This window comes from Jaculus jaculus, chromosome 10, assembly GCF_020740685.1.
Source record: "Jaculus jaculus isolate mJacJac1 chromosome 10, mJacJac1.mat.Y.cur, whole genome shotgun sequence".
Taxonomy (NCBI): Eukaryota; Metazoa; Chordata; class Mammalia; order Rodentia; family Dipodidae; genus Jaculus; species Jaculus jaculus.
In genome coordinates, this window is record NC_059111.1 from 116763273 (window position 1) to 116790182 (window position 26910).

Sequence of the window (26910 nt, forward strand, 5' to 3'; positions counted from 1 at the left end):
GGATGTGGACAAAGAAATAAATTCTGGTTTCCTCAATGAATAGTGTTACTTGGTTATTTATATAAACATAGACAGGCACTCAGCTCACCACACAACCATCTATTCGTGTTTCAGAAAACAGGGGCCACCAGCAAAGTGGTTCCAGGAATGGGAAACAATGGGCTCCTGAACCAGCACATGAACTTGACAAGCTGGAAGCGGGGAGAGGCCTTTGCCCAGGTTTTCTTTCTGTCAAGAGTAACTAAAAGGTAACAGCATGAAGGAAAAGCAGGGGACTTGGGTTCTGCCCCAACTTAGTTTGGCAAGTTGAGTGCTGGTGGGGGGCCAAGATGGTCTTTCTGCCATCTTAGTCCCTCCTCGAGCGAGGTCTCCTCACAAGCAGTGACAAGAACAAGCTACATCACAACCCTGACATCCCAATCTCACTGCGGCACCCTCTGGTGTGCTGCCTCCAACCTCCCATGTGGGCTGGGGCTGCGGAGTCTCAGGAAGGGGTGGTGCTGGGCCCTCTCTTGGGCAGTACACCAGCCAGCAGCATGTGGTGGGAGGCTAGGTGTCAGGCACTGATGACATCACAGACCACTAGAAGGACTTCCAGAGCGGGGAGTGTTCTGGGAAGGTGGCATCCTTTAGGAAGTAAGGCGCTCCCTCTCTTTCCTTAGGTTCAAGTCCGCTAACAAACTCCACCCCTGGCAAGGACAGCTGATTTCATGCAAGGAGGAGGCTGAGGGAGGACGCTCTGGGGTGCAGGCTCCTTAATCAGGGAGGAAAGCTCAGAACCCAGGACGCAGTAATGAGGGGGGAGATGAGGCATGCGGGCTCACAGAGATAGAAAAGCTAGGAACGAGGACACGCACAGTCTGGTTTATTGGCTCATCATACACGCACACCAAATATGTACACAAACATAAATATTCCAATGTACAAATTTTACATGGGACTCACAGATCACCCCCTTGTCGCTTTCATCCAGCACCCCCATCCTGTGTCCTGTCCTTTCCCATTGCAAGATGAAGGCTATGAGAGCTGGCAAGAGGAGGCGGGGGTCTGGAGGAGGGAGAGGTCCTGCCCCCCTCTCCTCACAGGCACCTCCAAAGGGTCCTGTCCCTTCTCAATGGCACCATAGGGCAGAGGGCAAAACATGTAACTCCCGTTCTGCTGCAGCTTGAGTTCCAGACCTTTCCTCCACTTTGACTCTCCTCCCTCACTCTGGCTCCTCTCCTCTTGCTTGCCGCGTGCATCCCTGCATCTCAGCCTTGGTGTCCGTTTCCCCCAGGATGTGCATGGAGGAGGGCCCCAGACAACGCAGTCCTTCTGGTCCCTCTGCCCTCTTCCTGGGTCTCATAGGAGGCTGGGGCTGCGGTGCAGCTCAGAAGAGGGGTTGGTGCCGTTGGCAGGCTCTCTGTTGGGGGTGGGGGCTAAGCCACAGCCCTCCCCAGGGCAGCCGTGCTGGATCAAGATGTCTGCACACTCCTGGCTGCCAGCACGGCGAGCATAGGCCAGTGGGGTTAGGCCCCTGGCATCACGGCTCCTCACGTCCACACCATACTACAAGAGAAAGCACAAGTCCACAGTTGGGGGGATGTGGGAGGAAAGGCCCCAAACTTCTGGGGAGGAGCGGAAGCTTTTGCATACTGGGAGACCAAGGGGGAGATCATGGCAGGCCAAGGGCACCCAGACTCACCCAGATGAGCAGCTGTGTGAAGACCACGTTGGCCATGGCACTGGACAGGTGCAGGGCTGTCCTCCCATCGCCATCCCCATAGGTCTCGTTCACCTCCTCCTTGGACCCGTGGGCCAGCAGCGTCACTAGCAGCCGCAGGTCATCCTCCACCACAGCCCGAAGCAGTTGCTGGCCCAGCGGCACGTCCGAGCTCGGCAGCGGGGCCAAGAAGAGCTTCTGCTCGTACTTGGCCCGGATCCAGCGCTCCTTCTCCTCTCTGCAAACATAGGTCCATCAGGGCCTGGGCCGAGGGAGGCACTTGCACCCATGCAGCAGGGGAATGTCAGGGATCGGGAAGGAAGCAGACGCTCAGGCTGGCACTGAGACCCAGAGCAAGGATGAGCCCGAGAGCAGAGGTCATACTCAGAGAGTGGCCCGAGGGACCTGGGCATTCAAAGTGGCAGTGGTTCATGCAAAGGGGGTGGCGTAAGTAAAAGGAAAGGACACACTGAAGGGAATCCCTGGGGCCAGCGAGGCCAAGAGGGCAGGAAGATTCTAAGCATGGCTGAGTGGCAGCTTATCTGGCTGTCTGAATGCTCTCTAGCGATTGGCAGCGCCAGAACAAAGCACGTGGGGACCTTCACAGGGACCGTGGCCACCCTATCTCCCACCCATTCTCCACATCTCACTGTGCAGGCTGGGGCACTGGAGCCACATAGTGATAGGCACCCTGCGCATGCGCCTCTGGCTGGCCCCTGACCTGCTGATAACGGCTCAGCAAAGGGCCCGTTGTTGTGAGGTGCCTGAGTGACAGTCACCAGTAGGGGAGGAACACCCCCAGGGGCCAACTGCCAAACAGAGCAACTGCTAGTTTTAACCCTTCTAATACTGTTATAGCTACAGGACACCACTCTGTCTATCCTAACCACATTGAGAACCCCGGTTTGTCTCCCTCTTCCTGACCAGCAGGGAAGAGGAGGGTGGTTCGGCTCACCTGCAGGCCTCAGGTCCCGGCTTTGCGTAGCCGTCCAGGGCTCCCTCCCAGACACTGTTGGCCAGAGCATTGCCCATTGCAGTCATGACAGCCAGCAGCTCAGGGGGCCAGTCATCAAGGTCCAGGGAACGGACCCGGGAGAGGTGAGCCCCCAGATGTCGGTGGATCCCTGAGCACTCGATGCACATCAGGGCACCCAAGTTCAGGCTGGCCCAGTCTGGATCTAGACGAGTAGAGGAAGAGATGCAGCAAGTGGTACAGAGAGCGCGCCCAGGAGAAGCCTCTAGCCCGCCCGCTCCCCGCCATCCCTGAACACTCGCAGAGCTTTCCCTGGGTGCCTGGCTCCTAGACCGCCCCCCTGGCCTTGCACTTACTGGGGGCTTCACAGTCAATACAGAAGCTGTTTCCCCGGGCCGTGCGGACAGCCTGCACAGCCACAGCCGTGTTCTGGTTCCCCAGCCGCGTCTGCATGAGGCAGGAGAGACACAGGTAGCTGGTCAGTCACAAGGCCCCTCCTGGGCTCTCCCCAGCCAAATGTCCCAGGTGGGCTCAGCTACCCCATACCTACCTTGTCCTTGGCACTGCGGCAGCCCTGCAGGCTGGCGAGAATCTGGGCCTGCACACTCTGCACCCACAGCTCCCGCTCTTCTGCTGTTGAAGCTTCAAAGTGCCATGTCTGCCCAGTGAGGGACACCACCACAAACTCAAAGGACTCTTCTGCCTCTGGGGAGAGGGCATGAACACCATCAGGGCTTTTTGGCAGCATACAAACCCAAGGGCACACTGTTGTCACAAGTCCATCCAGAGCCGGCTCCACTGATACCCGTCTTCCTCAAATGTGCCCACTCCAGCCCCAGCCCACACTGTCTAGGACAAGTTGCGAGGAGGGAAGCAGTGACCGTGCGAGGCAGGCTTGAGGCCTGGCCTCCATGTCTGACCACCTGTGGAGTCTGCGGGAAACGGTGAGTACAAGGTCCCTACTGCGCAAGCACTGCCTGGACGCCAGCAAGGGGGCGTCCCTAAGGAAGAAGGGCTGAGTGGCTGAGTGTCTAGAGAGACATGCGACGGGTGCTAGAAGGCACACACTCGGAGGGGGAGGCGAGTGTGGGCACCATCCGTACATGTCAGCTGCAGCCGCCTCATTTTGCAGCTCATTAAACCCAATATTCCTGACGGCGTCAATGTGGGGCTCCTGGGAGTTGGGCCCCTCCCCCACTGCCCTGGCATAAACAGGCAGGAAGGGCAAGTGGGTGGGGGAGAGATGTTTTCTCCACAACCCGAGGATGTGAGCCAATAGGGACTGGAGGACATCTGTAGCGACAAGTACCAGGGCTGGAATTGTGACCCCTAAACACAGTGGCAAAGCTCTGTTCCCCCAGGCCTCTGGAAGACAGTCACACAGGTCTATTCCCGTGACCACTGCCCCATGAACAACCGCCAGCAGGCAGTGTAACTTGTGAGTGTGACGAAGGACAGCATGGCAGCCTTAGAGCTAGCCACCCATTCTGCCAGGGCTGCCCCTGCCCTAAGTCCCTCACTGCCCCTTTACCCCAGCAATCTCCCACCCCAGTGATGCCGTAAGCCACCAGAGAGCCTTCTTGCATGGGAGACCCTTAAAAGAATTACCCATCTATAAACTAGCACCCCCTCTTCTCTTCCAAGGCACTTCCCCCTTGTTTCACCCTCAGCCTCAGTACTCCATGAGCTCCTCCATCACTTGTGGGCCTCGGGTCCCCAGACCACAGTGGACACCTTGTGCCACAATGGCTCTGCCTCACTGGGTCACAGGTTCACTGTAAAAGGCAATCTCTGTCCACCTCACCCGCACCCATCCCTGCCACAGTTAGAACGGAAGAGAGAAATTGCAAGTCTACATAAGTTAGCTCCAATTCCTGAGATGGTTGAGTAGACATGTGGAGAGTATGGGGGGTGGGCAGCAATGTATTAACAAGAGACTGTCAGAACTGGAGCTGGAACTCCTCCATTCCCAGGAGACCAGGGAGAGAACTGAACAACGCTACGCACACGTGAAGCACAAGTCCTCAGCACTCAGGGTAACACAAGACACAGAAAGGGCTGGGAAGACAGTTCCGTGGTTTAAGGCGCTGGCTTGCAAAGCATGAAGGCCCAGGGTCAATTCCCCAGTACCCACACACCCACGTAAAGCCAGATGCACAAAGTGGTGCATGCGTCTGGAGTTCAATTGCAGTGGCAGAAGGCCCTGGTACACTCTTTATCTCTCAAATAAATAATAAAAAACACCAAAAATGGGTCCTGCCCAGCCAATCCTGGAAGAGCTACTGCAGTGGACTGCTCTCTCTGCTTTTCTTTCAGAATGTCAGAACAAACTCTCACTTCAACAGAAGGGGATCCAGTGAGGGGGAAGCAGGTGCCAGGTATAGGTTACCAAAGGAGGGCTAGAGCTCCCTATTGAGGGCTCATCTGTAGAAAGTGTTCCGTTTGATAAAGAAAAGTGTGATACCTCTTTGGGTACTATGCCAGGTCCCACTGCCCGCCTCTTGTCCCCGCTTTCCCTCTAGGTCCCCCTAACCTTCAGCAGCACTGTTGGGGCCATCTGGTCGGGGGGTCCCGGTGCTCTTTTTCCGACGATGCTTCTTCCGGTTGGAGTGGGGAGATGGGGGAGGCTCCAGCTTGGGGCTGGAACTGAGCACCTCAGCTGGGCCACTGGCTGGTAAGGGGAGAGGTGGAGAAGTGTGGGACGAGGGGAGGTGGGCACAGGGTGTGGGGAGGGCCAGTCCTGACAACTGTAGCTGATTGTGAAGTGAGCCCTCCCTGGGCCAGAGCTTGCCCAGGCTCCCTGGTGCCCACATGCCCTGGCCCCAGAGGAGGAGGAGAACGGAAGGAGGAGCTGGGAATTTAGGCCTTGGGCGGAGCCAGATAAAGGCTGAGAGGAGGCAAGTGCTTCAGCAGCCTGGAGGGGTGGAAGGTGGCCCAGGGAACACTCGGGGAGCAGCTCCGCACCAAATTTATCCTCAATCACACTCCCCGCTCCTCACAATTAATAGCAGAATTAGAAACAATCAGGGAGCTGCCTAATTACTGTCAATTAGAGCGCGCTAATCAAGCTCTGGCTCCCACACCCCGCCCGGCGCTCACCACTAAATGTCAAACTTCATTAGAGGCAGACATGCTCCCTCCCTCCCTCCCTGCCTCACTCCTTCCAGACTCGACAGAGGCCTCACCAAGACCAGATAGGCCATGGGATGGTGACCCAAGGGAGGAGCCCCTGACTCCATGCCCCCCCCCCCCTACATACACATAGGACGGAGCTGCTTTTGGATAGGGCCTCAGGTGTTGACTGAGCAGAGCAGCTAAGCTTAGACTGAAAGGGCAGGGAGGTCATTGGGAGGATCACAGAATGGGAGGCTGGGACGATAGGAAATCAGGGCTGAGAGGGTCTGTGGCCAGAAGGCCAAAATGGGGAAAAGGACAAGAGGAAGATGAGGAGAGAGATGGGCCGGGAAAGCGAGCCGGTGGGGCAAATGGGAGAGGCAGTGTCTAGCCTCTTGGGACAGACAGGGTGGGCTCGTCCAGGGAGCCAGCACAGGTGGGCAAAGGACCTCTCAGGACAACTCTGCAGGGACCCCCCCTCCATGGTGGCAGGCCAATGCGGGTCTTCAGAACATGGCTCTGCGCATTCAGCCTCCGACCTTCCTTCAGCGCTTCCCCGTCTCCCTGCCGAGAGGCTGATGAGCTGCTGCATAGGGGGCTGATGGGGGCCCAGGAGTGCCACCAGCGCTGCCTGGGGACAGGGGAAGAGGAGCTGAAGCCGATGGACCTCCAGGGCAGGCTACGGGCAAGTAGCCGGAAGTCACACGAGGCTACCAGAGAAGGGAGTGCCTATCACTGGGTGCAGTGTCCGAGAAAAGCCCTGGAGAGCTCAGCAGGGTCCCACCCCTAGATTGCACGCTAGCCCTTGGCAGCCTCCACGAGGAGCAGCTCAGCTACCACTCACCAGGGTGCTGTGTACTGGAAGGCAGGGCAGGTGCCTCATTCCATTGGTCAGCACTGGACACGGAGCTGGAGCGCAGGTGCGGCCCCTCGGGGCATGGGCCCGCCCAGGCTGAGCTGCTGAGTGGGTGCTCAGAGTGCAGGGACGTGCTGCTGGCCGAGTTGGGGGCTCCTGGGTAGGGGGAAGCATCAGGCTGGGAGGGACTGCTCCTTGGGTGCTACACGGAGATACTGTCTGCACCGGGTACAGCTGGGTGACTCCAGCAGGACAATGGGCTGGTGGATCTGTGGTTCCCTGGGCCATGGCCGGCTTTACTGTGAAGCCGGAAGTGAATCTCCTTTCTCCCTAAATGCAAAGTGTCATGCGCAGCTCTGTCCCTTCACTGTGACTGAGGAGCTGGGAGAGGTGGGGTCAGAGGGCACACCTAGATAGTCTCTTCCAGGGATGCTCCTGGCACCTGGCCCCCCAGCCCCCACTGAGGCCTCTGCACCGTACATTCTGGTCCACATATGTCATTTGCTTTGCCTCAGCTTTGCTGCCATTTTGACGAGAAATAAGTGTATCAAATTCAAGTAATTATGTCTAATTAGTATTAGTAATTATCCTGTTGGGCTGGGGAAAATTAATCTTTCCTTTCCCATCAGGGAAAGCGAAGGCTGGAGGAGTCCAGGCCGGGTGAGCAGACGCTGGGCTGAGCGCCTGTCCTGCTCCACCCGAGGCCGGAAGCCTTCTGCAGAGAGCTGACAACAGCCGCGGGCCCAGAGCCTGTGACACTTACAGGGCCTGAGGGGGACACCGAACATCTAAGCTTCCTTCCCCTTCTTGGCTTCCCACAAGAGCACAGGGGACATAGAACAGGTGGCGCAAATCTAAGTGGTTCCCGACCACCTGAGGAGGCACGCAGGCGGCGTGGTGCTCAGCTAGAGGTGGATGGGCCGGGAGCTAGCCCAAGGAAGAGGAAGCAGGCAGGGCACGGGCAAGCAAAGGAAATGGGTAGATGTGAGGCCCCGCGGCCCCACAAGAATACACAGGACTTCTGAAAGCCTACAGAAGCACAGAGCTGAGGCAGCTGGAAGGGAGGTGAGGTCAAATGCCACAATGCTCTAGCGAGAGCGATGCTTAAAGGCAAAGGAAAGTTTTATGTTTCTCTTGTGTTTTTCCTGATACCAAATGGCTGAACACACAATAAGTGCTTATTATAACACATGTGGGCCTCAAGACACAAGTCTGTCTCCCACCCTCAAGTGACATACCGCTGCTGCCTCTGAAACCTGCCTAGCTGCCCTCCTCAGGTGCCAGGTCTCTCCTGGCAAGCCCTTGCTTCTCCCTGGGCCTTCTCAGTTCCAATCCTTCTCAGGTTCTGAATCAGATCCCCCTCAGCCCAAGCCCCACAACCAAAGACATCACAGGCCCAACTTCCTCCCCAAGCCCCCAACCCAAAACCCTGAGGGAGGGAAAGTGCTTTCCCTTTTCTTTGTTAATTCTCCCCTCATTACGCCTGCAATCCCACAATCAGTGTGCACTGTAATTGTCGAATTTGATGCTAATGATTAATGAATTAAACATGGAGCCATCAATTAGTCCTCCGAGGATAATTCTGCATAAAGCAGCGGATAATGTAATTACAGTAACAAAGATAATGAGATGTTAACATCGCCCGGTGAGCGAGAGACATGTGTGAGTGTGCATGAGGGTCGGTGTCAGCGTGCAGCAGTGAGAACACGGGCTTGTGAAGCACCGTCCATGTGTTCCTGTGCGTGGGTGCTATAATTACGAGAGTCTGAGCTGCCGGGGCTCCCTCAGCAGGCCACTGTGGCTCTCCAGGTAAAGGCTTCCCGGGCCCAGGAAGCCCACACTGTCTTTCTACCCCGCTTAGCCAGCTTAGCTTTCCCCTTGCTACCTGCCTTCAAGGAAGAGCTCTTTGGAGACCTTCCTCGCCCCTCCAGCCCTGGTAAGAAAGCCCATAGGACTGACCTTGAACCACAGGTGGGTTCTCTGACTCTCTGCACAGAGCTCTGGGGAAAACCTCCAGTGGATCAGCACTGAGGGGGCACACAAGCCACCATTTTGCCCACAACCCCCAGCAGGTTCTTGGCACACCCCCTCATGAGTGCAGGTCTTTTCCTTGGCCTACTTCCTTCCTGCTGTCCACTAGCGCTCTCCCTCTGCACACTTTCTGGGTTCCCTGTTCCGATTCAGGTTGTTTAAAGGAAGCAGCAGAGCAAATCCCAGGTATCTCCTCTTACTGCGTGTGAGGTTTTACGAATTAATTTCCCTCCCTGCGTCTTTGTTTCCTCGTGAAAACGGGGACAACAATCTCCGTTTCCTGGTTCTGCTGTGGCCGTGGGGCCTGACACAGAGACATCCACTGCACTGGCACAGTTCCAATGTCGAGGCCAGGGCCCTCCTCGGCCTATCTCCAGGCCTCCAGCCTACCCAGTGATGGCCATGCAGGAGTAAACCGACCACATATGACCAGACTTGGTGGCTGGCTTCTTATTCACCTTCCTTCCATCCTGCATTTTCTCAATCCAAGTCCCCATCAGCATTTCCAGTGGGCAGTTCTATTTTTTTCCCCCCAAGGTAGGGTCTTCACTGTAGCCCAGACTGGCCTTGAACTCATAGCAATCTTCCCACCTCTGTTTCCTAAGTGCCACACCACACCCAGTGAATGGACAACTCTTTGTTGTCCTGAGTCCATCCTGCCAAGTCCAGGTTACACAATATCCACCAGGCCCTTGTCCACTGAATGTCCCTGACACCTTTGTGTCACATGACACGCAGAAGACAATTACCTCCTCACATGCCTCCTAGGCAAGGTGGCATGTCCCAGAGCAAAACCTATGCTGCTCAGAGTAGGCCTCTGGGGCAGGACACAGAGATAGGATGGTGTCCTAAAGACAGCTTCTAGGCCCAGGGGAAGTGGGACCCAACAATTAGGGGACACTGAGGCCTGGGGAGGAAAGTCTAGGAGCCTAGCAGGTGTAGGGGAAGAGTGAGAGTGGGGAGGATGAGGATGGCCTCAGGAAGGGCAAGACCCTGGCAGGAGGCTCAGAGGAGGCAGAATAAGATGGCACTAGGCAAAGAGTACCGGGGACAGAGGGTTTTTCATTTGAACCTGCGCTGTCACAAGAGGTAAGAGTGCAACCACAGAAGATCTATCCTGCCTCAGTGGCCATTTCATGGCCCCTAACACTCCATCCTCCATGGATGGATCCAAGACACCTTTCCTACCTCCTGCTCATCCTTACCCTGATTGCTGGGTAAAAACTACACATCTAGCCCGGCATGGCAGAGCACACTTTTAGTCCCAGCACTCGGGAGACAGAGGCAGGAGGATCGCCCTGAGTTTGAGGCCACCCTGAGACTGCATAGTGAATTCCAGGTCAGCCTGAGCTAGGGTGAAACCCTACCTCAAAAAACAAGAAAGGAAAAGAAACAAACAACAAAAAACCCCCCGCCTACCCTGAGATAGGTGCTGGGATGGTTTCAGACAGCTGGCATCCCTGCTCCCCAAGCTGAGCCACTGGCCTTCCTCCACTCTGGTTGGGGAAAGGTGGCCCTGCCCCGCTCTCTACCTCCGAGGCTCCCAAGCCCCACCCGACAGCCAAGGCTCCTTGACTAGCACCACCAGCAGGCCTGCACCTCGCAGAGAGGGTTCTGAAATGTGGTCCCAGCTGCGAGGAGATCAGCAGCCCCGATGCCCAGGCTAAGCAGCAGCTAGGCTAGAAAGTGTGCCTCGCTCTACAGCCCATCAGCAGACGCTCCCCACGCTTCCAGAACTCCCTACGGCCCATGCCACAGCAGCCGCCTCACCTGTGCCCCCACCCAGCTGAGTGTTACTCCGCTCCATGGCCAGCCCATTGGCACGAGGGCTGGTGCCTGGGGCAGTGGCAGGTGTGGCTCGTGGCAGGCGTTTCCCTGGCACCTTCACGGTTGTCCGCAGCAGGTCGATCTCCTTGCCGTGGATGTTCTGCATGTAATCCTACAGGCATGCAGAGGACAGACAGACACATTAGGACGGGTTCTCCAGGCGGCACTGTCTCCAGCGTTGCCCCTCCTACCACCGAGGCCTACACCACTTTCTGTGCATTCACCACGCTGAAGCCCACACAAGCCTCCAAGTCTGGATCCTGCCTAGGTCTCCACAGTGCGCAAGGGGAACTCAGCCTGGAGGGAGCCACGATCAGGGGTGCGCAAAGGCTTTGGAGCCGGTTCCTGCGACCTGGGACCCTCTGGGAAGACCACTTAGTGAGCAACAAGAAAGAGGCCAGGTATCACACAGAGACGGCATTTAGGGACACGGTGTCCACGTGGCGGAGGGAAAATCACAAACTCATGTGAAGACTGAGCAGCCCTGGGTTCCCAAGCTGTCCATGTCACAAGCTGTGGACCCCATCTGGGCACTAGGAATCCCAGACCTTAATGTGATGTGTGTGTGTATATGTATGTGTGTGTATGTATGTATGCATGTATGTGTGTGTCTGTATGTGTGTATTTTACTGGAAATGTGCCGGCAGGTCCATGGCTTTGCACACCCCGTGAATTCCCTTTCTGCGGGACCTGTCACCATCAGACTACCTGCCAGTCCAGGGCTGGGTGCCACTGCAAGTGTGTCTCATATATGTCGTATGTTATCGTACAGTATCTTCCCAACCTGCTGAACTGAGGCATTTTTTTGTCCTTCTGTGTTCTGTTAGGACTTTTGTGACCACATCCCACCAGCGTAGGCCAGGCTCACTTCAAACCCCTCCAGCCTCACCACCTCCACCTCCCAAGTGCAGCGATTACAGCCGGGCCACACAAGTGCGGGCTTGGTGCCTACTGTGGTGGTGGACTGGACCGTGACAGCCAAAGAGCACAGGAGGCAGCCGAGCCACATGGACACATGGACTTTCTCCAGGCTGCCCTCAGCCAGAGACCTTGGCCTGCCTTGAAGTCAGGGTTCCAGGGCCACAGTGCCCTCTGTCCCTGCAGCCTCTAGTTCAAGCTGGAGCCTGGCTTGCCTGCTCCTTCTAACCTCGCCCTCGATGCCACTGGCTCCACTTCTGCATTGCCATCAGGCACCCCAGTCACTGCGAGCTCTCGTCTTCCATACGGGGCAGCAGTTCCTTGCTTGGGTCTATGCCCCTTCCCAAGAGGAATGGCTGGAGTTACACTGACAAGCATGAAATCAGCTCCTCTCATAGAAGCCCTTTAAGGCCTTCCTACCCTGTCCCCGCCCAGGCCTAGCCCCAGGAGGCCGGGCCAAACTGAAAACCATCTTGTCTCCCGAGGTGGCTGCGACACCCTTCCAGGCAGACAGCCTTCAGGAGCATTCGGGCCAACCAACCCGAGAGCGGGAGCTGCTCTGGAAGGTGTGAGCCAGCCACGGCCTCCATCTGTGTTCCTACCACGCCAAGTCTGGGACTGGGCCTGGCCTCGGGCACTTCCTCTGAGGTTTTGGTCAGGCTCTCAGGCCCAAGGAACCTAGTAATACGTCAAGGAGGACAGACACAGTGGCACACGCCTTGAATCCCAGCACTTGGGAGGCTGAGCTACGAGGATTGCCTTCAAGTTCCAGGCCATCCTGAGAATACATAGTTAATTCCAGGTCAGCCTGGGCTACAGTGAGACTCTATCTCGAAAAACAAAAACAAACAAAGACATCAAGAAGAGCAGCCATCCACCCCAGAAGACCCTGATAACCCAGGGGCTACACTGTCTTGCACCAACAAGGACTCTCTCCCCGACTCTGGGCCTCACCTGGGAAGTTGGGCCTCATGAACATCTGACTACACCAGGCACCACGTGCCAGGAAGACCAATATCACCAGCAGCTCAGGACCCAGAGGTGGTGACATGTGCAAAGGAGCCCCCAGGCCCCGTGTTTCACTCCTATCGGATCCATCTCTACTGCAGGTGCCACTGCTGGCCCTCTCGTATTGCTTTCAGTACGTGACTTCACATCCTCTCAACCTCTTCTCTCTGCCTTCATCCCAAACAGCCTGCTTGTTCCTACACATACTGATCTCTGGTCCTTGCAGGTGGTCGCATCTTGGACTGGCTGCCCCAGACAACACAACAGCTGCCTGGGCCAAAGGCCCAGCTGTGGTCCCTGTCCTGGAGGAGGGGCTCGGGCTGCTCCACTTCACAAGGAGGCCACAACAGCTACGACAGTCGTTAGGCCCGACTTGAGCCCTGGGATGCCCAGTCTGAGACATGGCAGCAAAAACTGACCCTCTGCCAACAGCAAGAGCTGCACAGAGGGAGGCCCGTCAGGACCAAGGAGCCAGAAGCTGACTACAGGGCAGGGACTGCCCAACTATAGCCTTAGGTAGTACCAGCTGCCAAGGGCTGGGCAGACCAACACCTTTGGCAGTGTGGGCCCAGAGCTGAGCTGGGCCTAGAGGACATCATGGTGAAGAGCCCAGAGTAGCAGCCGTAGGGACCACAGCCACAGAGAACAACGTTTCCCTCCGTCAGCAGAACGAGGAGTATGGTGGCGGTGGTGGCAGCGGCTGCTCAGGAGAGCGGTCACCACGGCTGCCTTTATTACCCACCATCAAACAGCAATTTCTTCCCCAGCCTCCTCGCTAATTACCCAGCCAGCGTTCTCATCTCGTTTTATTACTGGAATTAACAACGAGTTCAGAGCGTGGAAAGCTATTAAGATGTGTGATTAAGCCACATTCAATTAGTTTCTACAAACAATTTAATTGATGTTGCAGATAGAATTAACAGAAGGTGATTGTGTGAATGGCTCCGCTGGCTGCAAAATGGGGGAGGCTGTGTCGGGCTCTCTTGGGCCAGGCTGAGACTCAGGCGCGAAGCTTGAGGCTTGCCCACCAACTCATGTTCCAGGAGTCAGCCCAGCAGCCTGTCACTAGGGGAGGCCTGGGCACTGTGTCTCTGGCTCTTAGGTGAGACATGAGACAAGAGCCAGCCAGGCTCAGGTCCTATGGGAGTCTCGGCAGTGACCGGAGGCCCTCCCTCTCACTTGACTTTAGCCAAATGCCTGAGAAGTCAGGGTTTAGAATCCTGGGCCTCGGGGGGAATGGCTGCACAGAGGTGAGGAGGCTGCTCAGTCTCTGCGGCACTGCTGAGGGTGAAGGAAGGTGGCAGACAGGGGACGGAGGAGGTCACCGCAGGAGCAGGTGAGGGCTGGCAAGCCAGATGAGAGGAAGGGCCCAGCATGGAGAGTGAACTGGGTTCAGTGGCACAGCCTCAAGGTACCCCCACACCTCTGCCTTCGCTTATGCTGAGGCACAGTGAGTCGGGGACAGAACCTGTGACCCCTTAATGAGAAGATAAGCATCTACGGGGTAGGTGGGCAGCCTGCTCTGCTGCAGCCTCCTGACATGCATCCCATGTGGAGGGACATACTTCTTAGCCACGGGGCCCATAGCGGCCAGTGATTGGCTGATGCTAATTGACAGGCAGCCCAAGAGGACCTGGGGTGGCTAGGACCTAGGCTAAGGGCCAGAAAACTACTACTTCTTAAAGCTCATCCCTGTGCAAGGACATGGGGACAGGTCCTGTCATAGGTCCCTGAGCCACACAGTGCAATGAGTGTGAGGGGAGGACTGGGAGAGGGGCTTGGACACTCAACCTGGCCTGCTGCAGTCCACCCCATCCCCCCCAAAAAAACAGCTGACCTGGCTCTTTAGCCAGTCCAAAGGCAGAGGCTTTTGGCAAGTGCCAGGGACCCTTGGTAAGGCTGACAGGGCCCAAGACTTGGCACAGCTGCTGGCTCCCTCCAGCTAGTCACAGACTCGCTGAGCTGCTGCTCCTGGGCCGTGGCTGTGGTGATAACAGTCCCAACACGAGACCCTCCCTGACAGGCACCACTGCCTCCCCAGCCTCAAGCTCCCGACACCCTCCTCCCCACCCTGGCTCTCCTCCATTCTTTGGTACAGGCTGAGTCACACCAGCAAGGATGCAAGTGTGGAGAGGCTCAGACAGACCATCCCACACAGGAGAGAGAACAGGTGTCACCAGTCGGCCAGCTGAGGTCCCAAGCTCTCAGTCCAGATGGACACACAAACAGCATGGGCTAACCTGCCTGATAGACAGGCTGAAACGTGACCCGTGGGAGTTAGCAGATGCTGGGGTTGCTGTTGGGCCTCAGCATCCTACTTGGCTCTCTGGTCTGTGTGACCTGGCAGGAGGAAATAATGGGAATCTATTGTCTGTCCAGCACCCAGTCCCTTGGTCCTCTTAGGTGCAAGGCTCCATGGTCAAGATGGACACTTTTGTCTGTGCAGTCAGTGCCATCCTGGTGGGCCTACTGCCTGTCACTGTCCATTAAGAGCTCTGGAGAGGGATCGGGTCTATGTGAGCACAAGGAGAGGGGGTCAGGGCAAGGAGGGAAGCGCCACTCTAGATACATGTGATTGCTTTCTTCTCTGTCTCCCAGGTGCCATTGCTACCGGGCATCCTGGCACAAGAGCTGGCCTGTGAGTAAGGCCTATTAATGCTCCCCAAACTAAGCGGAAAGGACAGAACTCCGAGGAATCAGCAGGAAGGAAAAATGAGAAGGGTGCAGGCTGCAGGCTGGCCAGAGTGGAGGCGCTCTCCTGAGCTGCACTGTGTCCAGGCCTCTTTCTTCACAGGGCTGTTTAGGCAAGGACTCTCAGAACCAGTGAAAGGCCAGAAAATGCAAACGGTGGTGCCTCTCAGGACAGGACAGGCCTCCCTGACATCACGGTGCAGATTTAAAGATGGTTTAGGGACCCTCTGAGGCAGGCCCAGGGCCTCTGGGCAGGGGGTGGGTCTGGCCTACGTGCTGTGCTCGAGGGGCTTCACAGGAGAACTCATTAGCCCCACAGTGGGGTGGTGACAGAGATGGATTCTGGTGACAGCTGTGAGCTGGAGCCACGCAGTGAGGGGAGAGGAAGGAAGGAAGGTGGGGGAAGCTGCCACAGGGGCCACATTCCAGTCAGTGCAACACTCACGGCCCCAGTGCTGGGGCACAGTCCATGTGCCCTCCAGAACTCTCTTCTCCTCTCAGGTCCCAGGCCATTCTCAACAGTGCGGTTTGGCCACCAACCCTGGCCCAGGAGCCCAGTGCTCCCTCCTGTCATGGCACCGTGATGGAGACCTGCTTGGCAGCAGGCTACAAAAGAACTCTAGCCACTGCAACAAGGGACACGGAACCTGGCTGGCAAGGGTGAGGTAGGGCATCCAACGGCACCCACTCGACATGCCTGCTGTGGAGACAGGGACTGGATCTTGTGTCTTTCCCAGGACACCAAAATGGAGGTTTCCTCACGGGAAGCCCCCATTTGGTATCAGCAGAGGCCCTTTGCTCTGCCCTCTCTCCACCCCTGCCCGTGCCCTCAGCTCTTGCTCCTGGACTCACGTGCAGGCTGGGGTGGTAGGTGAGGAGCCCGTTGTCACATAGTGTCACATACTTCCTCTTCCACTCCTTGTTGAGGGACTTGCCGCTCCGCTTCAGCAGGATCCCCTAGGAACAGAGGTGCCGTCAGAGACCAGCAGCCAGCCCACGGGTCACTGGCCCTGAGGATGCGGGATCCAAACCAGCAACCAGGATACAGCCCAAGGGTCAAGGCAGAGGACACAGGAAGTGTGACTGGGAACGGGAAGTGCCACCCTCCTGCAGATGACCTCCAGAGCCACTGGGTCTGAGCAGAGGCTGAAGGACCTCCAGCTGCACTTGGAGCGAACAGGCAGACATGTGCCCCTCCAGCGTCGTTCTCCCTTGCCTTCCTTACCAGGAAGCAGTCTGGGCTGCTGTTGGGAGCAAGAATCTTCCCTCCCACCCAGGAAGTTCCATAGGAGAATGGTGGAACAGCTGCAGAGGTTTCTGGCCTGCCAGGCCCAGCAGCAGCTTCAGCACAGGACAGGGAAAAAAACCTAACTATCCTAAGAATGGCCCAGACCCCCAGACTAGACAGTGAGAAGCCCCAGCCTTCCATTAGATCCACCAAATTCTCTATGTAAACTGTTTATACAAGGAGTGGGGCAGGCAAGCATCCTACTATGCAACTATACCCCCAGCTGACCTCTTACTTTTTATTTTGGGGTGTGCGTGTGTAGTGCAGGCAATCCTGTGTGTGACTGGCTGTGCATGCTCCTGTGTGTGGAGGCCAGAATTCAATGTTGAGTGTCCTTCTTGAATCATATTCCACCTTTTTTATTTATTTACTTATTTATTTTTGGTTTTTCACGGTAGAGTCTCACTCTAGCCCAGGATGACCTGGAATTCACTATGTAGTTTCAGGGTGGCCTCGAACTCATGGTGACCCTCCAACCTCAGCCTGCCAAGTGCCGGGATTAAAAGGAGTGTGTCACCACGCTCAGCTGTCTACCTTATTTTTACTTGTTTATTTTTTTGGATGGGAATTCACCTTTGGCTAGACTAGGTAGCTAGCAATACCTAGAGATCCTTCCACCTCCACCTACCTAGTGCTGGGATGAAAGGCAAACCTCATCATATCCAACATTTTACGTATGTGTCAGGAATTCAAACTCAGGTCCTCACACCTGTGTGGCAAGCCATCATCTCAGCCCCACCTCTTACTTTTTGTTATCGCTGTTGACTTTTTTTGTTGTTGTTGGTGGTGGTTGGATAGGGCTGGGTAGGGTTTCACACTAGCCCAAGCTGACCTGGGATTCACTATGTAGTCTCAGGTTGGCCTTGAACTCACAGCAATCCTCTGCCTCCCGAGCGCTGGGATTAAAGGTGTGTGCCAACATGCCTGGCTATCTTTTTTAATTAATTATTTATTTATTGGGGGGTGGAAAGAGAATGGGCACACCAGGACCTCAAGCCACAGCAAACAAACTCCAGTCATATACCACTGTGTGCATCTGGCTACGTAGGTACTGGGGCATCAAACCTGGGTCCTAAAGCTTTGCAGGCAAGTGCCTTAATTGGTAAGCCATCTCTCCAGTCCCCCTTTTACATTTTAAGACACAATCTTGCCTAAGCGGTCTAGGCAGACAGTGAACTTAAGAGCTTCCTGAGTAGCTAGGAGCACAGATGTGCAGGTCAGAGGGTGTAAGCACGAGGATCTGGGTGCATTTTGTTCAGATAAACTCTCAGCACTCGGGACACCACGACGCTCAGTACATAGTCTCTGTCAGAACCAGGGGAAGGTCCCCAGGGCTGTGCTGTGCGTTATGGAGTGAAGGCAGGATGCCCAGCCACAGTCTCACTCCCTGAGGGAGGAACCCATGCCTCCTGTAACCCACACACAAGGCCCTCACCCTCCGCTCACTCCCAGTGACAGAGAGCTGGGAACACAAGCGTCACAAGGACAAACAGGTGGCAGATTCTCTAATCCCTCAACTCCAGAAAGGCAGGAAGAGGAATGGGCATGATGGCATGTGCCTGTAGTCCCAGTTCTCCTGACGCTGTAGCCACAAAACAGCAAATTAAAGTCGGGCCAGCCTGGTATAAATGAAAAACTATTAAGGATCTCCAACTGATCCCACCCCCGCCCACTAGGGGGCGAGGTGGAGCTGACAAAGGCACTCTACCCCAGGCCAACAGCTTAGTTCCAGGCTCCCACTAGGCAACCTTTCCCATCCTTGCCACACCTCTCCTTCCTTCCTCTACCCTCCTCCTCCTGTCACCCCCAGGAGACAAATGTCACTGCAGGAGATACAGTGACACACATGGTACCTCAGGACTTAAGTCTGCTCCTGGTGGAGAGCCTATGCTCAAAACAGAGCATCTGGAACATTCCAAAAAAAAAAAAAAAAAAAGCAATCAGGCCCCATCCTATGGAAAGAACCCTGACAATCATCTGGTGCTTGGGTGACCTGCCTCTGCTGTGGAGTTCCTGCTATAGGCCAGAAGTGGGGTGTACAGTCAAGGAAGGGGCTCCTCTTCCCTTGACCCATAGCAACGAAACCCCAAGGAGATGGGGGGTAGGGGACCTTCCCCATCCAGCAAAGATGGCATCATGAGGGCAGAATGCCCAGGTGAGAGGATATGTGGACATGTCCCAGGTGGCGAACCCTGCTGTCTCGCAGCTCCTCACCACAGGGTTCTGTGCCCTGGACCCCGCCTCTAAATCCAGGTCCCTTCACACTTGAACTACAACCTGGTCACGCTCCAGGTCCAGCTTCCCAGGTGCTGGGAAAGAAGAGTCAACCTCAGCTACCTCTGTACAACGAGCTGGCCTGGAACATCCAAAAACTCTAACAGACCTTGGGCTGCCTCAGAGTGGCCTTAAGACCTCACAGGACCATGCCCACATGGACATAGCCAGGTTCATCGCCTGGACACTGGCTGATGCGGAGGCAGCTCAGGAGCGAAGCCTTTGCGGCCCAGGATGCTCCACTCCCCTGGCTTAATGAGGGGTCGTTAGTGGAGGACGTGGGCAGAGCGCCCAGGGCTGGGAAGCAGGGCAGGAGGGCTGCGGGAGACCCCAGCCCACGCCCTCACCTGCAGGCCCACTGCCAAGGGCACTGGGGCTCCGGCGTCCCGCCTGCCGCCCCCACCCGGCAGCCCGGGGGGGGGGGGGGGGTTCCCGCTCCCCTCCCAGCAGGCCGGCTGCGCGCCGCAGAGCAGGAAGCAATCTGGGGCGGAATGGGAGCGGTGCGGTGGCGACAGCCCCCAGAGGACCCGTTCCCGCCACCGCCTCCCTCCCAGCTCTGCCAGCCAACTTAATTGCGGAGTCCGGATTGATTGGGAATGCAAATGGCAACAGAAATGCAATCTCCACTCCCAGCAGGAGCTGGGGGGAGGGGAGGGAACCCAAAAGGGCCTACGGGACGGGGGGCGGGGAGATGGGAGGGGTCATGAAAGCGTCGGGGTGGGGCTGGAGGGGGGAGGGCGGGTCCTTCCTTCCGAATGGGCAGGAGCCGCCTCCACCACTCCAGGTGGCCATACTAAGGAGAAGATGCCACATCCTGAGCTCCAGCAGGCCTAGGCGCAGCCAGTCCCTCGCTGCGCTGCCCTGCCAGTGGGAGAGACCTTAAGTCTCTGGGTCTGTGACACCTAAGTGACCGCCTGACTCCAGGATGCAGTTCCCAGGGCTCCCCTCACCATCCAGTCCCTGCATGTGGAGGACTCTGGGAACAAAAAGCCAGTCCTCAACCTCAACACCCAGACAGGAAGGCGGGTGGTTACTAAGGCAGTGTGAGGCTCTGGCTCACTCCCTGAAAGGCTTAGGCATGTGCACACAGGTACCCAGAAAGCACCTTCCCTCTTCAGCCTAGCAAGGTGACCAGCATCCACCTGGAATTTGCAGGAGGATCACACCATCAACAGGCTCGTGTGCCACAGATTCTGTGCACATGAGCATGCACACACAGGGGGACAGGAGGCGGGAAGTACCCTCAACTCCTGCCATCTGTGTTCTCACTTGGCCTTTGCAGGTTACCCAACTGGAATGGTCCCTGCCACACAAAAATGCCATGAGTGTGTAAAGGGAGGGAGGAAGTGGAAAGGACCAACCTGTGGCTCCTGCCTATGCCCTCATATGCCCTAGGATATCTGTAAATTGACTTCCACAGAACATCACGACTCTCATATAAATCAGGAACTGGCCTGTCCCTGACAAAAGCCCACAAACCCCAGCCTGAGGAGGGCCAAACCTGACCGCAGGCCCCGGCTAAACCCAGCTCTGGTGCTGTGGTCACACTAGCCTCCTCTGGAGTCAAAGCCTGGCAACGTGGCCTCTGTAGATACTGGGAAGACCGGAACTGAAGCTGCACCAAATTGCGTCTGGCAGATACCCCTTCCTCCCCAGCACCTTAGACCCTGAGGCTCCCATCTGTTCCAAAAATGCCTCCCCCATTCTTCCTCTCCATCATCACCCACCAATGCTGGGCAGAGCTCCTACTCTATACATCACCTCTGAGCAAAGGCACCTCCATCTGTCCATGTCTTTTCCTACACAGGGGCCCCAAAGAAGTCCAGGTGAACAGGGCTGGGAAGCCCAGTGCTCCCAGGAAGTAAGAAAGGAGGTAGGGAGAGATTGGAAGGGGGCAGACCTACTAGGTTTATTTTATTTTTATTTTGTAATAATGGGGTTCAGGACTGGAGAGATGGCATAGCAGTTAAGTGCTTGCCTGTGAAGCCTACAGACCCTGGCTCAAGGCGGCGCATACACCTGTAGTTCATTTGCAGTGGCTGGAGGCCCTGGTGCCCCCACTGTCTCTCTCTCTCTACCTCTTTTTCTCTGTCACTCTCAAATAAATAAGCAAAAATTAAAAGAACAGAGGTTCATAGTGGTAAAACTGCACCAATAAACCTCAGATGGAACCATCTCTCAGTACCCTCCTCCCAAGAAGGCTCCTTGAGTTACTTTTGTTAATTTATTTGTTTATTTTGAGACAGGGTCACACTGGAGTTGAGACTGACCGGGAACTCCCTGTGTAGCCCAACAGGCTTGAACCAAACTTCCCATGCCCCTGCCTCCCACTACCCCCTCCCAGTGCTGCAATTACAGTCATGTGCCACCACATGCAGCCTCCCAGGCTTCTCTTGTGAGCCCTTCCTTAGGCCAGGGCCCAAGGCCGCCTTCTCCAGGCTGCATTCCAGGACCGGTAGGTCTGGGAACCACCGAATGAGGGCAGCAGGTGGCTCTCTGCTGCCCTCCAGTGGTAATGATGAGGGATAGGAAGAGATGTGAACCTGGGAAAGATGCAGCTTTGGACCTGGGGCCTCTGGCCCTGTGGTAAGCACTGGGCCTGGGAAAGTGTCACTGCCCCAAACATCATCTCCACATCGTAGAAGCTCCAAGAAGCAGCACACTACCGTATGTCTGCGGCTCACAGGTGAAAGCAAATGCTGACCTGCTTAATGGGGATGGCCCGGCCGCTCCCAATACTGTCCACCTTGCCCTCAGAAGCCTTCTTCTCACGGTCCAGGTCAGTACCCTTTCGAGACTGGAAGAGAAAAGAAGAGGCATGTTAGAGACCCAGGACCCTTGGGGGAGAAGTGCCCGCCTCAGTTCCTGGCCCTCCCACCTTCCTCCCACTCCTGGGCAGCCCTAGCACTGGGTCGGCCTGGGCGGCGGGTCGGGAAGGAACCGAGACACAAGTATTCCAATGGGTTTATTCTTACACACGGCACCATACAGAGCAGCACAGGTCACTGAGCCGGGCCCACCCCTCACAAAAGAGCAAGGACACGAAATACGGAGGGAGGGAGGGAGGGCGTGATGAGCACGCAGCCCAGGGGCTGGGGTGTAAGTGTAAGAGAAGGGGGGCAAGGAGAGCTGGCGGTGGGGCTGAGGGCTGGCCTGGAGCACAGGGCACGACAACCAGGGAGAGCAAAGTCCAGAAGTGAGCGGGCATGTGGCCCGTTTGCGGCACAGACACCACATGGTACGTGTCACTGAATGCATCAGTGTGGCCCAAGGGGCACAGTGGATGGAGAGAGAGAGGAGAGAGGCCAGAAGAGGCCCTGTGCCCTGCCAAGCTCCTGGGGCACAGTCCACCCAAATGCGGATCCTAGGAAACGGGGAGGCCAAAAAGAAGGGGCAAGGCAAGCGTGGTGGCGGCGGCTTCCGGAGCAGGAGCAGGATCGGCAGAAGTCCATGCAGGAAGGAGCAGAGGGGAGGGGCAGGAAAGCTCCCCCCAGGAGCAGCTGGGTCAGCGGGCTTGGGTGCCCCCGCCCCTCTGGGCCTCGTCGCTCTGGCTGGCCGGTGTGGGCCGAGCTCCCTTCTTCTCCATGCAGCGAGCCTGGCGCAGCCTCCAGCCGGGCCTGGTCCCCCGGCAGCCCCCAGCATGGGCTCCGGCGTTCCTAGCCTTCCCTGGGGGTAGGGTTAGTTACAAAGGTTCCTGTGGGTCTCTGGAGCGGGGAGCTCGGCGGCCGCTTCTCATCTGAGAGCAGTCCCAGGGCCCGGCCCGCCTCCGGCCCCGCACAGGGGGAATGTCCAGAGGTGCTGTGTGTCACCACCTGGTCTTCTAATTTGGAAGGAGTTGGAAAGGCCTTTTTGTTGATGAAAAGTTGGAAACAGTGGCACATATCTGCAAATATCGAAAGAATAAAGATTTTGGCAAGTTATACTCAAGCCCCCGCAAAAGTCGGTCAGCACTGGTGAGGGCAGAGACCCAGGCGCCTGGGGAGAGGCAGCAGTGGGATGAAGAGGAGGAGGAGGAGGAGGAACAGGAAAGGAGGAGGAGGAGGCCAGCCACTGGGCAGAGGTGGCCCAACAGTCTGTCTCAGCAGGGAATGTTCTCTACTCAGCTGTCTGGGCCCTATCCCTCTTGTTCGCCCAGGCTGCCAGGAGCTGAGGGCACAGGGAGGAGACTGATACCAGGCGGGAGAAAGCCCAGCCGCGGAGTGGGAAGAACTGGGCACAGAGCACATCACCGCCCTGCAGCGCCATGGTCACAGGCTGCCTCCAGTCCCCTCTTGGGGAAAGCCCAACCGCTACAGCTCTCTGCCCCTTTGGCCCAGGAAGGAGGAAGGCTGAGTGGGACTGCTGCCACTGGGACCCAGACAGAACTGCCATTCAGGATGAGTGAGGTGCAGCCTGGTCCAGCCAGGCTGGAGAGCCAAGAGGCTGCCAACTACCAGAGGAGCCCAGGGGGGCAGGGGGCACCTCCCCGTGGAGGGCGGCAACAAATGAGCACATGGAGTCAGAGGGGACTGGGGACATCACAACCATGCCCAGCAAGGGGTCACCAGCCATGGAGCAGGCAGCATACAAGGGGCTCCCCCTTGAGCACATGTGTCTCTTCTGGGAAGGATGAAGAGGGAGAAGGGTGGCCCCAACAGCAATGATGGGGTGAAGTCCCAAGATACACCCATAGAGTCGAACATGCCTTGAGGCTGCCTCGGGGACAATGGTGCAAGTGAGGTCACCATGGGAACAATGAAAGAAAAAAAATAAGGTTGCCACGGTGAAGATGGAGAGAATGGAAGGGCCTGGGGGAAGTCTGTGCTGTGAGCTTGCAACAGCAAAGGGCATGGGTGGGGAAAGGCATCGCACGGAGGCAGGCAGGTGGCAGAGAGCACATGGATGGAGCACGAAGGTGCCACAGCAAGGAGCCATGAAGTCAGGCATGGTAGGCAGAGCAGGGAGGGCAGGACACCTGAGGTTGCATCAGCCAGCGGGGAAGGTGAGAGGTTAAGAATGGCAGCAGGTGACTGAGACACTATATTGGGGACCAGCTGCCAAGGGCACCAGCGATGGTCACTGTCACACAGGCACCCAGGGACTCTAGAGCAACAGCAGCAATAGCAGGGTGGAGATGAGCAGGCAGCCACCACGACTCCGGACAGAAAGGAGAGGCCGTGGGTGCGGGCAGGGCAAGCACTGAGTGCCTAGCGGCAGCAACCCGGAGACCAGTGAGCGCGCGGGAGGGGCAGACAGAGGTAGGCAGCAACGGGGCGAGGTGTGTGGGGAAGGGCAGAGGCGAGGATGTACGAGTGAGACCTGGGGCACTCGCTCTGTCTGGGCAGGGTCCAGAGAGACTGGCCTGGCCTAGCCAGCTGGATGTAGGCCACAGGACAGCAGCCAAGCCCTGGCTCTCAGAAAGAGGCACGCAGTGACACACAGGGAAGGGCCGCTCACCCACCTTTGTCTGCCCAAGGCTCCTGGAGCAATCAGCCAGGACACCATAGGAGGGCCAGAGCTGAGACAGGGAAGGGCATGGTGTGTAAAACATGGGTAGAGGAACAGCAGGCTTGGGGGCCAAACAGCTGAGGAGCTGGTTCTGAGCAGGAAGGCTCAGCAGTCCCTGGGTAGGGGCATGAGGTTGGCAGGGAAGGGCAAGGAGCTCACAAGGAGACAGGACAAACCTGAGTGGGAGGCACGAGGCAGCGTGGTGAAGCCCAGGAAAAGATGGCTAAGCCTTTGTTAAACCAATCACAGCGGTGGGTGGGAAGCATGAATGTTCCCCTCGGCAGTGGGGTAACGGAAAAAGAGCCGGAAGGCGGACTGGGAGGCCTGGCTCGGACTCTAGCTCGGCCAGCTAACCCTCTGTGTCGCCTTGGGCAAACAGCCTTCCGGCCTCCGGTTCATTAGCTGTTGAATCAAAGGGGGGTCAGGGGAGTTAGGCCACAAGTCCAAATATCCCTTTAAGGTGACACAGAAAACCCTAGGGGCTGGGAGAAAGGGAGAATGCAAGGGGGCAAGCGTGTGCAGAGGGGAGTGGGTCTGAGGGCCATGGCGAGCACAGTGAAGGGAAGCCGCTCTTGGGCTCAGAGGAATGGACCGGAAGATGCTGAGGGCCCAAGGAGAAGCCGCATGTGTCTATGTGCGAGAGAGGCTGTAGGTGGCATTCTCCTGACCTGGGGCTGCTGCCCTCTGGGCCGGGAGCTCGGCGCGGCCCTGCCTGCACGGTGATGGCAGCTGGGCGGGAAGGAGGACTGGGCACGTACCGTGAAGATGTTGGAGCGCCGCTTGGACTGCTTGCGGATGGGCGTGGGGGTGGAGGAGGCAGCGATGGTCTCGATGCGCAGCTCCCGCTGGCTGACGCTGGGGGTGGAGGGGACTGAGGACGAGTAATCGCTGAAGACGCTGCTGCCCCCATTCGTGGCCTAAAGACAGAGAGGGCTGCTGAGCACGGCTCTGGGGAGGGCAGCAGAGGGACTGCTAGCTTTTAAAGGTGGCATCCGAGAGAGCTGGGATCATCTGCGGGCCAAGAGAATCCAGCTGCCACCATTTGAGGTTTCAAACCTCTGTCCTAGGGCCTGGCACAGGGAGGCCTCTGCACCAACCTGGGAGCTGAAATTAGGAGACAAGGGCTAGGAGGTCAGACTCCGGGTAGGGTGGGGGGGCAGAACTGTGATGTCCTGGCTTACAAGTGGTCAGGGACAAGAGAATAGATGAACCTTCAAGGTCAATGTGAATGTCAAGGCAGGACACTGGGAGGTGGGGCTGAGTCTGAGGTTGCTCTGAGCAGGTGTATGTGGCAGGGAAGGTGTCAGGGAGAGCTGAGGCAGAGAGCAGGACTGAGCTGAGGCTGCCAGGCAGATGGGGATGGAAGGATGGGAGGAGATAGCCAAAGCACGTCACAGGACAGAGACGCCACGCACGCAAGTGTCCACCCCAGAAGCCAGGAGGGAAACCAGGCACCTGAACCCCACCTGCCCTTGGGAGCCTGGCCTCCAACTCTAACCTGGGCCAAGGAACGCAATGCACCATGCACCCCAGTGGCTTCCCGGCAGCAGGCCCACTACAGAGCTGTGGGGTGTGGCCCTGGCCCCACTGGTGAATGTACACCACTTAACGACATGAAGGTTACCATCTCCTCCTCCTCTTCCTTCTCCTCCTTCCCTTTCTTCTCTTTGCAACAAGGGACACTGACAGGAAGCCCAGTGCGTTCTTACAAGCCCTGAGAGGAGGGGTCTTGGTCTTGGCACATAAGGCAAGTTGTCACTCTAATATGCAGACCCAAACACTCATCAAACCATCTGTAGAAAACTCCAGGTGGTGAAGTGGGGAGGGGAGTTGGGATGCAGCTATGGAACCAAGTGCTGACCCACTGTCAAGGACAAAAGTGACCCAGAAATAGGGACAGGTGTCCGTGTGGTTGTCTAAGTGGATCACTGGTGGGATTTGGCTCAGAGTCCCCAAACCCCAACAAGTTCTGAAGGCCAACCTCCCTCTTGTTGCACATGCTGCCCTTCTAATGTGCAAGCAAGGCCACAGGGTGGAAAGGCACCCTTAATGCTCAGTGGCAGGAGGCTCTCATCTGCTTCCTCCTCTCAGGGAAGAAGGTACGGCAGCTACGACAGGACTTGTCCACTAGGCGGGGGTGGGGGGGGGGGTTTGCAGGGAGTCAAGCCAAGTAGTAGAAAGTGAGCCTAAGAGAGCTTTCTTTCCTCCCCACACCTGCTGAACCAGGCTTCTGCAAGCATCAGCTTAAGAGACGCCTAATGGTACTCAGAAGAGCACGTTTGTACAGTCTTGGTTGAAGTGGTTGGAAGGGCAGACAATAGAGAGGAAATGATGGAAATGGGCAAAGAGTGGCAGTCACTACAGGGCAGAGCACAACTGTGTGCACCAAAGCCATGAGCCAGGCTAGGGGCTGCAGGAGGCTACTAGGAGAGTATGAGAACGAGGCCAAGGTGCTGGGACATACAGATAAGACCAAGGAATGCTGGGAGGTGACCACACCTGATTGATGTGCACGGCTGGAATGGAGGCAGCGGACACAGCTGAGTGGCTGGGCGAGTTGGGCAGGGACTTGCAGGGCCCGATGGCCAGCTGCTGCTTCTTCCTCAAGGCCACCACTTTCTGGGCCACTACAGGGGATAGCAAAGTCAATTCTATCCACTGGAAGGAAGAGTTAAAATCCCAGCCTGGGGCCTCCCCCAAATACACGCAGCCCTGTTTGCCTGGGGCCTCCCCACGCCTAG

General features: G+C 56.9%; 1 protein-coding gene across 7 annotated transcripts in view; it reads right to left on the bottom strand.

Moving 5' to 3' along the window:
- Positions 1-843: 843 nt before the first annotated feature.
- Agap3 (ArfGAP with GTPase domain, ankyrin repeat and PH domain 3) overlaps positions 844-26910 on the bottom strand; it is a 69843-nt gene continuing 43776 nt past the window's right edge. For 2 of the 7 annotated variants that reach the window (XM_045160254.1, XM_045160253.1), the window contains exons 7-9: positions 26669-26796; positions 24928-25086; positions 21635-22565 (exon numbers count right to left, since the gene is read on the bottom strand). In XM_045160254.1, coding sequence (XP_045016189.1) covers positions 22503-22565; positions 24928-25086; positions 26669-26796 — 350 coding nt within the window. In that variant the 3' untranslated portion in view covers positions 21635-22502. Of the gene's footprint in view, positions 1549-1684; positions 1941-2657; positions 2881-3031; positions 3123-3225; positions 3381-5208; positions 5347-6633; positions 6802-10446; positions 10616-15972; positions 16078-21386; positions 21480-21634; positions 22566-24345; positions 24503-24927; positions 25087-26668; positions 26797-26910 lie in introns of those variants that run through there. The other 5 variants (XM_045160250.1, XM_045160251.1, XM_045160255.1 and 2 more) reach the window with 5 other exon arrangements.